The following is an 18980-nucleotide window of genomic DNA, read 5'->3' on the forward strand; positions in this document are numbered from 1 at the left end:
GAGATGACCTTCTGCTTTGGTTTTCAATGTGTTCAAGCAATCTTGAATGTATTTTGAGGGAAAAGGAACAATTGCCCTTTATTTTTAGAAGCAGTCCTTTTATCAGCATGAATAATAATGAGTAATTATTTGCTATATCATGACTCTTTATGAAAAAGTCTCTTATATTTTGGGAACGCTGTTTATTAATTCAGGTTGCTTCCTTGATTAGAAAGGACTTTAAAGGCATGTAATGTATTTATGGCTCAAGGCTGTAAAAGAAAGAGGATTTCATAAGCTCAAAGAAAGTGTTTAAGGGTTTGAAAACTATAGATCACTGTTATCTTATCTTCATTTCTTTTTTCTTTTTTTTTTATCTTGACAACAAAATGATACTAAATATTCCAAATTAGGAATTTTTTCTATTTGTTGGGAATTCTCTCAATTATTTGGAATTTTTTATTTGAATTCCTTGTTGTCAGACTTCATAAGCTCATATGTCTTCAAGATGATTTCCATAATCATTTCTTTCTTTTTGCCCCCAGTGTAGGGTGTGATCTTAGTTAAGGTTCTTATGAAAAAACTTTAAATAGACTCAGCTCAAATTGGGACTGCAAAGGATAATTTTAAAAGAAAGTGAAAGGAATATCAAAGATGGCCTTTCTTCATTTCAAGTAGGATCGGTTAAAACCAATAAACTTTGTCCACATCCAGCGTAATGTTTTGGATTTATAAGATACCACATTTTGCGAGTCCATGTCAGGCTAATGTACTACCAACCATTATTCATGCTGATAAAATGTAAGTCCAAGACAGAATTTAAGTGATAGTTGTTCCAATTGCGTGTTCTTGACTTGTATGGTCATCTCTTTCAAGAGAATTGCTTTGAACATTATCCTAAACAAATCATTGATTTATTTCATTGAAATCATAAACAAAATCAATTCTTTTAAAACCTCATTTAAGAAGAATGGGTTCTCCTATAAAAAAGCTTGAAAGATTATCAGATTGTTGAGCCATTGAGATCATGCATGGGCTTTTTGGTGAGGTATATGCAAAGAGAATTTCCTGGCCAAAACTTCATTTCATTTGATTTTTGATTGGAGGAAATACATCATACATAATACTTTTTCACAGAATCAGAGTTCACGGGCCTAGGTAAATCATCTCCATCCATCCTAGTTAACAACATAGCCCCTCCGGAGAAAGCTTTCTTCACTACATATGGGCCTTCATAGTTTGGTGCCCACTTGCTTCGGTCTTCACTTGGTAGTGGTAAGATTTTTTTGAGTACAAGATCCCCTTCTTTGAATTCTCTTGGTCGGACTTTCCGGTCATATGCTTTGGCCATCCTTCTTTGGTATAGCTGGTGATGACAAATTGCAGCTAACCTCTTCTCACTTGTCGTGTTTAGCTGCTCATATCTCACTTTAGCCCATTCAGCTTCTTCTAGTTCAGATTCTATTAGTACTCTCAAAGATGGAATTTCTACTTCCAAAGGCATCACCGCCTCCATCCCAAATACTAGTGAATAAGGTGTAGCTCCAGTAGATGTTCTTACTGCTGTGCGATATGCATGTAGAGCAAAGGGAAGCATCTCATGCCAATCCTTGTAATTAACTACCATCTTCTGGATAATCTTCTTGATATTCTTGTTTGCAGCTTCGACAGCACCATTCATCTTTGGTCTGTAGGGAGATGAGTTTGAATGTTTAATTTTCCACTTCATGCATAATTCTGTGATCATTTTTCCATTAAAATTCTGGGCATTATCGGTCACTATCTTCTCAGGTGAACCATACCGACAGATCAAATCTTTCTCAATAAAACTCTTGACCACCTTTTGAGTTACAACCTATTAATTGCTACAACCCTCACATATATACATTTGAAAAAAAAAAGAAAAGAAATTTATGTAACTTTTTACTCGGCTAACCTTCTTAGCCTCAATTTATTTCATCTATAATAAGAGAAATAACAAAATCTTTCATCAAATTTATTGATCTCATCAGGATGTTTGCAAGGATATTTTTTATTTAATCTGGTTCTATTTGGTAGAGCTCAAACTAAGGTTTTACATCCTAACTACTTTCAGGTCTTTTTGGCACCTTTAAAAGTCATGAGATACCATTGCTTTGTTATTTTCAAGATTATGTTTAGTATAGTTTCATATATAATCAATCGATTGATCGGTTAAGGAAATTTTCAAAATCAATCGACCAACTCATCTATTATTTGTTATCAAAATCTGCTTTTGTCTTTTTTTTAGTTTTTACTTTTTTTCCTTGTTTGGTTAGATAGACCAGGGTAACAAGCTTTTGTAGGTATGCCCCTTCTCCTTTATATAACTTTCTTCCTTTAATACAATTAATCTTATCCAGAAAAGGAAGTTTTATAAAACTATTCTTATGACCTCATCTAACAACTTAAAATTTTAGGTTAAGATGATTATTTTACATTAGCGGTTCATCAATTAAAAAGCTTGAATGAAAGCTCATTTTATTGAAGAATGTGTGAAAAATAATTCTTATCCTATAGCAAAATGACTTTGTATCGCTTAAACAATAGAAATAGCTAGCTATTTGACCCATACTACACTGCGGGTTGAATTTTTTTTTTTCCAGTACAAATAAAGAAACATCTAGGTATAACTACTGTTTTTCTAGTAGATAAAAATTAAGTTATCTGGGAGTTGACCCGATATGACCCGAGTGACTTGAACAACTAGTTAAAACATAGTTTGACTATAAAAAAAATTCAAGATAACATTCTTTTTTTTTTAACTATTAATGTGACAATATATTGGATCGACCTAGATTAACCTTCCAAGTCCACAACCTGGGTCATGAGATCATGACAACTCCATATAAAATAAATCAAAATAAATTATGAAGTTTAATTCCCAATCAATCCAATGTAGAAGAATGAAATTGAAAAAAAAATAAAAAGGGACAAAAAAACAACCCATGTCGATATGTCAAATCCACGACTCGAGTTATGAGAACAACCCTATAGAGAATAAATCAATATAAATTATAAAGCCTAATTCTTCAATCAACTCAATTTAAAGATGAAATTAAAAAAAAACTCAATTTATGAAAAAAAGAAAAAATAACTTGAGTCAACTTGTGCTAACCCCTTAAATTCTTGACTTGGGTTATGAGATTTAGATTACTTTATAAAAAATATATATAAAAAAAAAACATGAGTCAACTCAGATTAACCTTCCAAGCCTGCGACTCGGGTCAACTAGCAAAGTTTATAACCTAGGTCATAAGACTATGATAAATTCATAGAAAACAAATCAAACAAATTATAAAGAACATATCTCAATAAACATATTATTAAATGATAAAATTTGAAAAAAAAATCAATCTAAGAAAACACATAAAACAATTCGAGTTTACTTGAATTAACTAGCAAAACTCGTAGCTTGAGTCACAAGACCAAAATAACCTCATAAAAAATAAACAAAAAATAAATGACAAAAGCATAATTCTTAATCAACCAAATGTTAAAGATGTTGAAGAACAAAACCAAAAAAATACCAAATAAAGAAAAGAAAAAAAAACTTAAGACAGTCAAATTAACCTACCAAACCCATGACATGAGACATGAAATTGAGATGACCACATGAAAAGTAAATCACAACAAGTCATAAAATCCAATCTCTAGTAAACTAAGAGTTGAAGAATGAAATTAGAAAAAAAAACATAGATTAAAAAAATAAAAAAAATTACTTTGAATAGTATTTTGTGAGGTTGTCGATAGTACAAGCATCATCTCTTTTAGTTTTTGTTAATTCATAATAATAACTAGCTTTTTAATTAGCATAGAGCCACGAGTTGTATTTTTTTAAAAATGGATGTGTAGGCTTTATTGATGTGCTTTTATATAAAAAAAATTTTAAGTGCAAATATTTTTTTTATGCAAGCATCTAATTAAATAAATTGATCAAATATCTGTGTAAACACATAAAAATTAAAAAATCAAGATATTGATATAGATTAAGATATTTGATCCCATAACATGAGATATTCACTTGACCATGTTAACTAAATTTATTTATGAAAATAAATTTATTATTCGACCAAACAAAAATGAAAATAGACACATGAGATATTTAAATAATTTTTATTTTATTTTAAAAAATAAAGCTCATCAATGTAAAACATAAAAAAAATGATAAATTAATCGAAACTATATCTTCAAAACTTAAACATGTACAAAACATTTTAAAAAAAAACCTTCAATTCAAAAATAGCTAAATAAACAAATTAAAAAAAAATCATAGGGGAGGGATATTAATGGTAAGAAAATACTAAGAAAGATATCAATTAAAATGAAAACCAAATAAAATAAAAAAATAAGAAAAAAGCCAGTGATAGTTTAGGTGACACAAGCAAGTTTAAAAGAAATAAGAAAAACAAATGAACTTTAGTTATAAGCCCGACCATATTAAATAAATTGGTTTTATTTTAATTAGTTAATGAAAAAATAAGCAGCGATAGTAAACAAATAATTTTTTTATAAAAATAAAGTGCATAATAACTTAGAAAAAAACTTGAAAATATAAAATTAAATAAAAAAAATCACTAGAGTGAACTCGAGTTAGTGTGGTAGACTTGTAGTCTTGGTGATAAGGGACGAGTCAACTCGTGTTAACTTATAAAACTCGTGTCTCAAGTTATATAATCGGGAAAACATGGTAGAAAAGAAATTAAGAAAAACCACAAAGCTAATCTTTTTTATAAAAAAAATAATATTGAACAATGAAGTTTAAAAAAAAATGAGAAAAAAAGGAGGATTTTAACTCGCGTCAATAATCAAAACCTGTGACTCGGGTCATTAGACTGAAAGTATAAAATGATCTTAAATAAAAAAATACAATTAAAAAAATGAGGGTGAAAATTAAAAAAATATTGAGGGGGCGGTAAATTCTTTTGATTTGAGGTTAAATTTAAAAGAAAAATAAATTTTATAAAAAACATTGAAAGAATGAAGCTCAAATTGAAAAAACAATAATGCACCATAATCTTTGATTGAGGAATAAAATTGAAAACAAATAAAGTTTTAACCAAAAGGCCAAGTAAAAAGTTAGAAATCAAAAGAATAATGAACAAATTAAAAAAATAATATATGATAAATTGTAATTAAGAGATTAAATTGAAAACAAATAAATTTTTTATAAAAGTCAAGAAAAAAAATTAAAAAAATAAAGATCGAAATTGAAACAACCAAAACAAATAGAAGATGCCTCTTTTGCTAGTTCAAACTATACCATTTTCTAAATATTTTTATGACATGTGCTATTCTTCTAAAATTTTAACCAAACTATGCTATTTTTTTAAAAAAATTCAAGATTGAAAACCAACTAAATATTATGATCTTTGTTTGAGATTGCAATAAGCCTACAAATATCAAATCAAAACAAATTACATTGCCCAATTAAAAATTAATAAAATATTAAAGAATAAAATTAAAAAAAATAAGCAAGAATTTTTTTTTTAAAATCTAATTGAAAAAAACGAATAAAAAAAATAAAAACTAAAAATAAGGAAAAAAAGTTTAGGCAGATAGGTTTGAATCAACCCATTATCATAGGCCTGCTAATTATTATTTTTTTAAGTGGTGAATATCCTTGAATGTTTTGAAAAAAAATTAATAGATAATACATCAGCTACTCTGCATAAATTCCAACAACTAGAGATTGTTGGAAAGTAGAGGTAGAAGTGTTTTACACTTAAAAAATTTATTTTCGATCATATTTTAACTTAAAAACACCTTTCAACCATATTTTAACCTAAAAACACCTAAACAAGTAGAGGTGATTATTTTCGGTTCGATTCAATTTTTATAAAAAAAAAATAATCAAATTATTTTTTTTTTCAAAAAATCCAAAACCAAGCCTAAACCGGTTCATACCGACTGGTTTCGGTTCGATTTAGTTTTTAAGGACAAAAACTGGTTCAAACCGGTTTGGCTTGGTTGCGGCTCTGTTTTTTCTGTATGGCTTGGTTTTTCTTGTTTGGCTCGGTTTTTTTAGTTTGGGTTGGGTTGGCTTTGGTTTGGTTTTTTTTATTTTGCTTACAAAACTGAAACAAAATCAAACCGGCTAGTTTTTTTTTTAAATTTTACTCGGTTTTTTCAGTTTGGTTTTTTAAGGAAAAAACCGCTTTGGCTTCGTTTTTTTCCAGTTTGGCTCTGTTTTTTCAATTTGGCTCGATTTTTTTTATGATTTGACTGTTTGTTTCTGGTTTTTTTCTGTTTAGATTTTGTTTAGTTTTTTTGAATTTTATACTTATAAAACCGAAACTAAACCGAACTAACCGGTTTTTTCAAAATTTTAATTGTTTTTTTCACTTTGATTTTTTTGATTATTTTTTTTATTTTCTCGGTTTAATCAGTTTTTTAGTTTTTTTACTCACCCCTGTAAACACAAGTATATACTTCAAAAAACTTATTCATAACCTTAAACAACCAAAAAATCACCACATAAATTCAAAATCAGCCTGAAACTATAAAATCTCTTTAACTTATATATGCATCTCAAGCAAAGTTTAAAACAAATAACATTTAAAATAATAAAGTAAAACTCATTAATACTAAAAATTTTATTTTTCATAGTTAAATTTAATATCAACCAAGATTTTTTCTCTGCACCACCAAAATATAAAAACTAACTCTTTCTCCTCTCAAAATAAAGATCAAAAAATTTAAAAATTAAAATTTTAAACAAAAATTAAATTTTAAGGATATGAAAGAACCAAAAATTTATAATTTAAAAGTTTAAAGACTAAACTTTTCACCCAGAAATAACCACCTTTCACTATTTCTCCACCCTTTTTACTTTGATTGTCTATCTTTAAATCTTATCTTTCCTAAAGAAAACCCTGATTAAAATGACGATCAATCTAGGTTTATAAAAATGTAATTGCAAAAAATTATATAGAGAAAAAGAGACGCAATAATTTGTTTGTGTGAGAAGAGCGCGGTTAACAGTGATTTCACCACCTCTATTATAGTTAAAATTAAGTAATTAATAATTTGGAAAACGTTCCAAAGAATGAAAACTGCAAGGGAACTCATGCACCCTTGAAAAAAATAGGAGGTCACAAGCAAAAACTCGATGAAAGCTAATTTCTATGGCATCGACTGTATGAACACACTGTAGGGATAGCTCATATAAATCTACATGGAAGAGAGAATATGCACACCACACATACAACAGGCTCAAAACTCAAAAGGAGAAGAAAAGGAATATGAAGCTTCAGGTCACTATGAAACTCCTTGGAAGGACAATCGATCTCGTAGAGTGTCAAAAATTGATGAAGCAGCTGTATTTTGTGCAAAACTCAATTTCAATCGACCAAGCAATTCACCATCTTTTGCCTGAGAAGCAGCATCAGCAGCTTCCTTGGCCATGCCAATCCGAGCATATGCCTGTAAAAATCAGAGAGGGACCTGAGCAAAGGTGATCTAAACAAAAGTGACGAATAACACATACAAGGAGAAGGAAAAAGGCATATGGTCTGATTACCTCAGCTCTTTCTCTGGGATCTGCAAGTTTTGGGATATATTTCAGAGCTTCACCTTTCTCATCCGCATCAATGCATGCCTCCACAAATGGCCTGAAACCTATCAGATGCACCCCCCACAAAAAAAAAAAAGAAAAAAAAAAGAGAAGCAAAATATCATAACTGTCATATAACAAGACACAAAATGTCTGACTGCAATGATTTACCAATTAAAAACTCATGCCAATAATCAAAGTTGCTAATTTAAACCCAACGCTTTTTGATCCTATGTAAGAAGAATCATAGAAGAAAAATTGCCAAGCAAGGAAGATGTCATCAATTAATTTACTTCCTTTAGTTGTCCTTCAAGATCTAACAACCAAGAGATCTTACCATTTGGTGGTCTCTTCTCCTTCGAAAATTTTTCTAGGGCATCCCAGTCTCTAATTGTTGCCAAAGCAAAAACTTTAAGCCAATACCATCTCTTCTCAGAAACCTGAGTAAAGTAAATGTCACATAAAAAAAGATGAATATTGTGGCCTGAAAAAAAAAAGCCTCAAACTTATGGACACTGAAACAATATTTTTGTTACATCAGCCAAGTGTATAAAATTCAGTTAAGCACACAGACAAAAGAAAACTCGTGTGTGTGTGTGTGTATTATATTCATGGCAAGAAGCACCAGTAAAACCCCGATTTTACTCTTTCAAATAGAGAGCCAACATGCTAAGGTAAACAGACCTTAAACTCTGTTTTCACTTTCATAGCAGCTCTATGGTTTCCCAATGCAATACATGTTCGAATTGTATCACTGATGCTTGAATCTACAAAAATGGGCTGTTTTGTAGAGACTTCTAACTCATGTTGAATTCTGCAAAAAATGGTATTATCAGAAAGGAAAAGGAGTTCACACAAGTTTATAAAGCAGCAAGTGAGAATCAAATTGAGATTTTTCAATTGAAAGAGGGGGGGGGGGGGGGGGGTTGTCATAACCATATTTTAACCATATTTTATTGCTTGTACATGTTATCAAAAGTCCCTTTTAGAAAGGCTTGCTAGAACATTTAGGTTGTGTTTACTTTCAGAAAAAAATTTCTAATTTTCATTTCTGTTATCAGCTTCATTCTAAAATCATTTTTCCAGGAAAACTAAAGAAAACATGTTTACTATCGAACACTTTTCCCAAATAGAAAATACAGGTCTTTGCATTTAAAACAATGAATAACAAAGGGATAAAGTAATAGGTGAACAAACAGTGCCCTTGGTTTTCAAAGTGGTGAATCTGAGAAACTTTTAGTGGTTGAAAGATAGAAAAGACAGAAATCATCATTTAGTAATCATGTTTTCCAAGTGCTATTAATTTGTATAAAACCAGAAAATTCTCCATAAATACACAACCTTCACTTATTATAGAAAGGGTTAACTGGTAATTGATTGGATTTTGCATCTTTTTTATATTAATTTCCAAAGAAAGAATACATTACATCTTCTTTGCATCTAACTGTTATAATAGAACTACATGAACTTCTATAATAAGCAATGTTTTGGAGAAAAATAGAATAAACAGACGGTCAACAACATATTTGGTGGTACTAGTTGGCATCTTACCTCAGCAACTTTGCATGTTCTTCAGCAGCTTTTGACTCAAAGTTATGTTCCTTGGTCTCAGCAAAAAGATCGTGGGCCTTTTCAATGAGTTTTAAGCGTGGACCATGAAGTGGGGATCCTTTACTGGCCATTGAATTTTTCCCTATTTCCCATGATTCTTTCCATAGGAGAAGAGCCACCTCCTAAAAACCAAATTAAACTTGCAAATTAGGACAGAGAAACAAATGATTAACAATAAATGCATCACATCTTCAGCACAACTTTAGACACTCAAACATAGACAACGTCAACAGGTAATCAGTATGCACACAAATTTAAGCTTTGACAAACAAAATAAATATTGATGGGCATCATGGACTACAAAAGGCGCGTAAAGCCTGCCCCAGTTCATTATGTTGCATGCGTGTATGAATGGAAAGAGAAGCCCATCCTACTTACAAATCACAATTTCATAGCAATTTATTAGTCATTGATACCTGAGGAAATTGGATCGCCTCATTTGAGTCAAATTACATTAAAATTTTGAATCTAAACTACTGTTTGCTAAACCTGGAGTGGTCTGTCATCCATAACCATATTTGCCTCCCTCAGAAAACCCACATGTGCATGCATGCACATAGAGCCCATTTACTTGCAATATATTGCAACTTAGAGGATCATATTTGCACCAACTAAGCTGATTAAGGTTTTAATGAACTTTAAACCTTAACCTATGGAACAGTGTCATGAAGACATGATTTCTATAGCAATGACATATTACCAAAAAGTACTAAAAATTTCACATGGATACAAGGAAATTAGTAGAAGGATGAAGCTCAAGAATGAAGGATTGTTTTTGACATTTTAAATTTATTTTACCATGCTAAATGAGTTGAACCATTATGAACTCATTATGGCAATTCATCACCAAATAAAACCCCTTTTCTAGCTATCACACATTTACATAAAGCAGCATATGAATACCGAACTATCACTTGCTACTCTATTCCATGAAGTCAAATCAAAATAAAACAGAAAAAAATTCACTGTTTCTTAACCAGTTGGGAAGAACTTGAACCTACTTGAAGTTGTCCTGTTGATAGGAAGAAGTCCTTCAAGAATTCATGTTTATAATACCTGGAGGGGGGGAAACTAAATGTAATCATGCAGTAAAAAGGAAGGTGAAAAAGTCTTCCAATGGTTCATGCATTATTAGACAACATGAGAAACAAGGAGAAAAACATGTCAGCATGCACTGAGCAGATAAATGACATTGGTTATTGGATGAGAAAAGCTTTGCAAATTAGATTTCTTATAACAGATTGAAACCACAAAAATCATAAAATTAGTTTCAGAAAAAAATCTACTAGAATGTTTTACCTACCGTGCATAAGCTATGAATAAATCACGAGCAAGGGCTCTGGCTTGTATTGTTCCAAAAAACTCCAAGGCTGAACTCTGGATAAACAAGAAAAATAATCTAGGATGGTTCAAGTGATTGATGAATCAATAAGTACTTATGGTCCATTTATATAGCCCCAAAATTAGAAGCTAGTCTTTAAAATTTAGAGGAAGCAATTACCTTTTGCCAGATATGAAATAGGACAAGATAAACAAGGTCAGTGTCACCACTTTCAGTTGCCTTCACTAGAGCTGTTTCTTCCTCTGCAATACTTAACAATAGAGGAACCTAAAGTGAAAAAAATATAATCAGTAACACCTCGGAAATAGTCATCTCTTCAAAAGGACAATATTAACAACTACTATAATATATTAAAAAAAAACCTGTTTTGAGTAGTGTGGTTCATGATCAACAAGCATTGCAGCCAACTTCCGGCGGCCACTCCTATCTGCATGAGCAGCAACAGCTGCATAGGACATGCCCTTGCATAATTTCAGCTGCAACTCAAAGAACATCATTTCAGATGTGTTGCATTGACATTAGAAGAAGAAGAAAAACACAACAGGAAGAGAGCTGTTGATTTCCAGAGTTTTTGATGTTAATCTGAAAATGATCAAGAGAAGCACAAACCTTATCAAGTAAGATTTCAAGGAGGGCTGCATCAGGAATTGCTAATGAAGCTGTTATTTTTGCGCATGCCCAGTGCATTACTACTACTTCCTATATAAAAACAATCAGGAGAAGGTGAATGCACACATAAATGATTTGCTTTCTAGAATTCCTAGAAGGCAATATATAACCAAGTTGATAATATGTTAGAGAACAGAGTACATGTATATAATAGAACTGTGGAAGTCCAAGTATTGGTGCTAGTCACAAAATGGATGCAAACACTAGGGGCCACAAGTACTCAGTCATATAAAAAATTACCAATTAGTGGCTCTAATGTTTCCTGATGATGCAACCAAGGAAAGAGATTGATAAATTATTTTAATTTAATTTTTTTATTTTGAGATTTCTTTAGGATTTTATTACTTAATTATATCATTACTATTTAGGAAACTTGGCTTATTTAGGAACTAGAACATTAAGTAGGATTTTTCTAGTATTTGTCTCCTTTTCCTATTAAGTTTTCTATCTCCTTCTTAGTTTAGGACTGCTACGGTTTTGGTGCCTCCAAAAGAGCCATTCTAAGTAATGTAGGATTTCAATAATAGAATGAAGTGTATATTTTGATTTACTTTTGAGGGTTGTGGCCATTGCCCTTTCTTCCTCTTCTCTATTATCTAAGTATTTTTCTGCTATTTCTTACTGCTAAAGTACACACGGATTACTTTCTAGTTTCTACAGATACAGTAATAAATCCTGATTCCACATACATCAAGCCCTAACCCTAATTCCAACCTAAAATCCCAAATTCTCCGAGCTTGATTCATCGCGACTCTTTTGTAGGCCACCAAACCTAGCTGCTCTACATTAGTTGAACATCAAGGTTTGTTGTATTCATGATATATAAAAATTTACCCAATATAATGTCAATAAAAATCAACAAATTTTCCCAATAGAATGTTACCCTAAAATAACACTTAACATCTTCTCGTCAAAGAAATTAGGTCAAGGTTCAGTTTTAAGCTTTGATTTGTGGAAGAGGAACCTAATTGGCAAAGTCCCAGAGAATGCAACAATGAAGAGACAATCTATGACTTAAACTTACTTGATTCAATCCCACATATTCCGATATCCGCAGTGCAAGAAGATGCTGGTGAGCGTTAATCAAACGACCAAATCCGCAGTGCAAGAAGATGTTGGTGAGCGTTAATCAAACGACCCACCAGAACGGGTGCGGAAAGCAACTGACCACAAAATGTTTATTCAGTATTATATTGACAAGCAGCAAGCAAGTTCAGATTTGAAATTGACAACTTAAGTCAGGAAGTATCATAAACCTTATACTGCTCAATACTTAGAGGGATGGCAATCTCAGGGTCACGTACGGCATTTAAGACGCGCAAAGTTTTGCACATCTCTTGAATGTGGTCACGTTTAAAATTGCTGCCAAAGCCAACTGGATATCAATGCTGAGAACAGAAATCAGAAAAGGAAAAAAAAAAGAAGAAAAACTATTTTAAGATCATAGATGCTACGAATTATAATCAAGTAAATGAGCACAAAGTAATCAGTGCATATTTTTCCATTTCACACACAAAAAATCATGCTAAAAGTAAAGCTCACTACAGTTCACATCAAGAGGCAACTGTTCCAAATAGAAATTTGCACCACAATAGCCTCAGGCAACAATCTGACTAGTTAGGTTCCCAAAACCATCCATTGCCACGTTAACAAAAGTGCAATATGAAATTGAAATCAATCTCGATGAGCCAACCATAATTTGCTTTCTTGGCTTAGTGAAAATTTGTCAAGCTTTACAAATGATAGGAATCACACAACAAAATAAATTCACGCCATCATGAGAGGTATATACAGCTATTGAGTATATATCTTTTTTGTCTGAATCGAAATCACCTGCAAAAGGCTTGACCATAGCTCGCAGCTCTTAGCAGCGTCCGCTGACGGGAAACATCAAATTCATGACCAGCAGCATCAATACATGCCTCAACAGCCTCAGGCAAAGATGAGCGTATCAATCTCAAATTCTCATCAGCCTGGTAAAAACAATGGAAGATGGAATTCACATGAGATATTATTGAAACTCATAACCAAATGGTTCATGTGGGCCAGCATACCCATTTATGGATCACAAATGTAAGCAAGAATACTATAAAAACATTTCAAGCAAGTGGTCCACCCATTTGTTAGTCTAAGTAAGAAAGTAAAGCACAGCTGTTTGCAAACAATGAGACAAGTACCTTAGCACTTCGCCTATCGAAATGATCCAAAGCATCAAACAACAATGATGCAGGAGACGTGCTTCCTATCTTAAATATAGACACGGTAGAATCAGGCACCCGTTGTACAAACTCCATACTCGTATTTGACAATACCCTCACTCCATCACACTCAGGGATAAAAATTACAGGTTCATCATTAAAATATGATACAGAATCCCCAGAAGGTCCTACCATCAAAAGCACATCATCCCAATAAAGCAACACACTATCCAATCCACACCAAGCCATCTGCTCCGGTGGAAGCGCAGACTGCACATTTCAACTCATTAATAAAAAAGCAAACAAAACACAAGTTAAACCTTAAGATCAAACCAAACACAACATAAATTACCTCACATTGATAATTAGTAAAATTTATAAACTCAGTATTCATAACAAGAAATCTCCCATCATGCATAAAACACGCTAAAAACCTCCCGTTGTGGGAAACAGCAATTTTCTGCACGGCACCACCAACTTTTTCTTCATCAATGAACCTCACCTCATCCTCATCAACAATCACAAATCCACTTCCTACTCCTAACAAAACCTCCACATTACCCGAAACCGTATACTGCGGTTCTATAACCGCCATACAATGTGGCAATTCCTCAACGCCAACCCCTATTTCTGCGAGCTTGCAAGGCTTAATCTCCTTAAAATCAGGAACACAGAATAACTTCCCAGCTTCCGTCAAGCACACGACACCGTTCCCCCAAAACACACAATCCACCACATTCTGTTCAAAGCAATCTTTTCCCATGGAGAAATTAGGTTCTAGACACTCGCCGTGAACGTTGTAACGGTAGATCGTGCCGTCCTGGACTATGCAAATTAGGGTTTGGTCTTCGGTCCATGACATTCCGATCAATCGGCCGCCTGGGTGTTTCCAGACTGTTTCAGAGAGGAGAACACCAGCAGAGTTAAAAATTCGGAGTTTTCGGAGGGCGGATTCGGCGTAGAGCTGGACGATTTTGGAATCGTCACGAATTAAAGCGATTGGACCGCCGAAGGGTGCGCAGGCTACTTTATTACGGCTTAAGTCTATGTGTTTCCATCGCATTGGGTAGAGTTCGGGTTTTCTGTAATACCGGTCTGTTAGGAGTTGCCATTCAGCCGCGACGGAGACGTTTGACATTGGAGGAAAATTTGAGAAGTAAGGGTTTCTGAATGGTGAATTAGAGAGGTTACCCGCGACGGAGACGTTTGACATTGGAGGAGGAAAATTTGAGAAGTAAGCGTTTCTGAACGGTGAATTAGAGAGGTTTCGATGCTGTTTATGTTACAAGGACGATCTGATCATCTTTTTCGGCAGACGCTGGGAATGCTCTGGTCATCACGATCGATAACAGTTGTTTTCTGCAAATGATTTGTAGCTCCGACTGAAAATGGGCTATCCTTTCCCTTGTCGAACCAACCCGACCCAAATCCATCAGATAATTTTAATCTTATTAAGAATAATTTATTTTTATTATATAAGATGAATGGGTGGTCTGTGAGGCTTAATAGGCTCGTGCCTAGGTAGTGGGCTCCTTAGGCCGATCTCGAGTAATAAAACAGGCCCGTATTCGATCATGAGAACTTGTAGTCCTATTTCAAAATGCAACGTAGGGACTCCTGGCTGATGCAGTTACTAGCTGCTGGCTATTTGAATTTATATTATTTTACTATATCCAGTTTTAAATTAAATAATTTTTAAGTTACCTTCAGCTTATTCTAGAAAAAAAAAACTCAATACTTAATAATAAAATTAAATAAAAATCTAACTTATTGTTAATTGTTTTGAATTAATTTTTTATTTTATAATATAATAAAAAATATAAAAATTAATTTACAATTAACTCAATACTAAATAATAAAATTAAAGAAAAATCTAATTTTAAAGAAAAAAATTTAAAAAAATAACTAATTTTAAAGAAAAAAATTTAAAAAAAAAGATAAAAAAAATAAAGAGTAAAAGAAGAAAAGCCAAGAGGCCAATTGAAAAAAAGAACAAGAAAAAACGTAGTATTGCATGAACTATGCTAGGCTTATTAAAAAAGCTTAGGTGCGTGAGTCATAGACAGGGTTGCGCGCCTAGACTTTTTTTTTTTTTTTATCAATCATTTATTTTAAAAATAATTATTATTTAAAAGAAAATACCACAGTTTCAAATATGTGACCTCAGCGTTAGCGTTACTTCTCTTAACCACGCAGACACTTTTGTTTTCATGGTACTCCTCTTAACAATTATTATTTTAACATATTTTTAAATAAAAATACTTTAAAAACCAATTATTATGAAAGTAAAAATCTATGATAAACTTCACGTGAAACCACAACGCAAAACGTTGTTAACTTTAATATATTAAATGAACAGTAACCTAATTTCATTTTTATTTTTTTAACTAGTCTGCCTTGCACGAAGGATAAAGCCCAGCACCAGTGCACGACAATGATTTGTGGGCTGACTTTGCTGGGGTTGGTGAGGAGATATTATGAGAATGTTTCCTTTTGCGTTTTTAAATATTTTAATACATGAATATTTAGTACATCGTTATCACTTGAAAAAAAAGAGAGATTAAAAGCATGGTTATTTTTTGTTTTAAAAAAGCTTTTGAATTTTATTTTTTTTAAATTAATTTTTTACCATGTTTCTTATTATTTTAATATGCTGGTATTAAAAATAATTTTTTAAAAATAAAAAATATTATTTTAATGCATTTGTAATGCTTTTAATTTTTTTATTTACTTCAAATTAAATTTTTTTTTGTAATTAAATGAACAGTAACCTAATTTCATTTTTTTTTAAACTAGTCTGCCTTGCACAACGAAGGATAAAGCCCAGCACCAGTGCACGACAATGATTTGTGGGCTGACTTTGCTGGGGTTGGTGAGGAGATATTATGAGAATGTTTCCTTTTGCGTTTTTAAATATTTTAATACATGAATATTTAGTACATCGTTATCACTTGAAAAAAAAGAGAGATTAAAAGCATGGTTATTTTTTGTTTTAAAAAAGCTTTTGAATTTTATTTTTTTTAAATTAATTTTTTACCATGTTTCTTATTATTTTAATATGCTGGTATTAAAAATAATTTTTTAAAAATAAAAAATATTATTTTAATGCATTTGTAATGCTTTTAATTTTTTTATTTACTTCAAATTAAATTTTTTTTTGTAATTTCAAATCATTTTGATATGTTGATATCAGAAATAAATTTTAAAAAATAAAAAAATATTTTAATTTATTTCCAAACCAAAAACACTTTGAAAAGTGATCATTTAATTTTTTGTTAAGATTTTTATTTATGAAATATATTTTAAATAAAATATATTTGATAAACATACTAGATCCAATAAACTTGGATTTAACGATAAACTAAGTAAAAAAAACATGGATCTGATAAACATGTCAGATCCAAAAAGCTTTTATATTATCAAATTCTAATGTTCTAAGACTATATATCTCATCCTGGATGATCCTTTATAATATAAGTATTAAAAACTTAATAAATTATCATATATTTTTTTTATCTAGAATAATAATTTATAATAAAATAATAATTTTTGTATATTTATAAGTATATATAAAGTCGATTATTTTATTAATGGTATATAAAATATATTTATTTTTTATTAATATTATAAAAAATAAACAGCTTTTTAATTTATTTTTTCTTTAAAAACTCTAAAATTTAGGAGAACATCTTCCTCGTGAACCTTTCAAGTAAAAAAATTGAAGAGTTTTTATTTATAAGATAACAATTTATAAATTTAAAGAAGATTAACTCATTGCTACTCAAGTCCTCATCTGATTAGATAAAAATCGAGTGGCATTCAAGTGAGAAGGACAGGCATCATCAAGTTCGACTTTAGTTAATCAAAATGGAACTGATTGCCATCTTCAGTAATTATAAATCAGCATTGGACGCACCAATCAAGGATCTATCCATCTATTTATTTATTTCCGAGAAACATCCGATCGGATAATTAATTATGCAAGAACAGCATGAAATCATTCTCATGGGTTACAGGGTCTTGTCACTGTCTCTATTGGCCACCCAATTCTGTTAAAAACTCTAGTCGTCCTCGCATCTTTCCAATCTCTTTACATAAAGGCCAAAGCATGATGTTCATTCAGCATATAAGCCTCCATTGACAAAACAATAAAGGTGGTTAGGAGCTCAAATCAACGAAACAGAGCCTTTTTCTTTGGACAATCACTCGATTATTCTTCAGAACCACTTCGTCAAAGAAGCTTTCCCTTCGCTAGACCTGGGTTTTCGGCCTTGTATTAGTCAGATATGTCTTCTGTAGAATTAATGCAGGTTAACGGCTTTTATCATTTTTCAACGCTATTGATTCTCCAACTAGAATGAGTTCATACAGCAGGTTGAAAAATACACTATGATTTCCTTTCAGCTCAGTAATGATTATACGGCTGAACATTGCTGTTGAATCACATGTGACATGGATCACAAAATTATATGATTGGCTCTTTTCTTAATTGATAAAATCAGAGCAATGAAACTCAATCCTGATTAACTTGGTTAATATCTAAGTAATAAATCGGGGTCAATATAAGCCGATTCCATACTTTTTTTAAATAAGTAAAGGATTTGAATGTTACATCTTCTTCTTAAATGAATGTTATTCCAAGTCGATTTAAATTTTTAATTAAATTATTTCTTATTCTATTTTTTTTTTCAATTTGAATCGGATGAGATTTTGAGTTGTCCTACCAAATTAGCCTAAGTTTTATATCAGAAATAAAATGAAACTTTTGGGACCAGCAATTCCACACTATAAAGATTAGTTGCGACACTTAACATAAAAAATATATCGTTAATATCTATTTAATTCATGACACTAATTATTCTGACTGGTGATGACGGTAATAAAAACTAGTTCCATTACTGATATTAGCCTATTATATTTATGATGATGATGATGATGATTATTGCTGGAGTTCTTGATTGTATCCTTATTAGGTTATTATCACAGCAAGCTTATATTATCACCTTATATATAGGTATGCGATCCACATGATTATTGTACTTCGGGCTGTGTGCTTCTAAATGTTCAGGGTACTTTAAAGCATGCATGCGTCACAAGTCTTGTCCGTAATACAATAATCTAGGTTTGATGGTTTTAGCACAGGCGCCTGATATCAACTACTATTTGAGCTGCGATGCTTCAGATCTAGCTAGCAAGAGCGGGTACATGTACGCCCAGAAACGGTGGCATGGGGGTGGGTGGAATGAATCACATGCAAAACAGATTAGGGACAATTACTTGTCTCTTTCTTTAGGAATTAGCCGTGTAAAACAGGTAGAGACTCCAAACCAGCATCATGAGCTCGAAGAAAATCAACTGCAGTATTTGACAGGGGAAGGACCACCTCAGCTATATGCGCAATCACTGCTACATTTCTCACAGCTAAAAAGTTGTATAGATGGGCTAAGCTTGTCTTGGTCCACCTTTCTTGATTTGAGAGTTGCTACGTACCCTCGTTTAGGAGCATGTCTTTTTTCAAGTGTTTGTAAATACCAACAGAAACTCGTCAGGATTTTATTATTCTTTATCAGTTATCTATGCAACAGGTTGGTTTGGTCTGTAGGATGAT

General features: G+C 31.8%; 1 protein-coding gene across 2 annotated transcripts; it reads right to left on the reverse strand.

Annotated features, from left to right (window-relative positions):
* Nucleotides 1-7053: 7053 nt before the first annotated feature.
* On the reverse strand, nt 7054-14636 carry LOC105126905 (protein VACUOLELESS1-like). Of its 2 annotated transcripts, XM_011027930.1 has the most exons (17): nt 14564-14636; nt 13725-14488; nt 13352-13642; nt 13008-13147; nt 12431-12536; nt 12287-12337; nt 12199-12240; nt 11115-11204; nt 10868-10981; nt 10665-10772; nt 10467-10540; nt 10165-10219; nt 9104-9285; nt 8237-8366; nt 7890-7992; nt 7520-7617; nt 7054-7422 (listed from the first exon to the last, which is right to left on the reverse strand). In XM_011027930.1, the coding sequence occupies exons 1-17, from the start codon at nt 14583-14585 to the stop codon at nt 7258-7260; spliced, it is 2535 nt and encodes an 844-aa protein (XP_011026232.1). In that variant the 5' UTR covers nt 14586-14636; the 3' UTR covers nt 7054-7257. The 2 variants fall into 2 exon arrangements, with proteins under 2 accessions (XP_011026232.1, XP_011026233.1); XM_011027931.1 differs by lacking the exon at nt 14564-14636 and having other exon boundaries at nt 13730-13813.
* Nucleotides 14637-18980: the final 4344 nt, after the last annotated feature.

This window comes from Populus euphratica, unplaced genomic scaffold, assembly GCF_000495115.2.
Source record: "Populus euphratica unplaced genomic scaffold, PopEup_1.0 scaffold30.1, whole genome shotgun sequence".
NCBI classification, from domain to species: Eukaryota; Viridiplantae; Streptophyta; class Magnoliopsida; order Malpighiales; family Salicaceae; genus Populus; species Populus euphratica.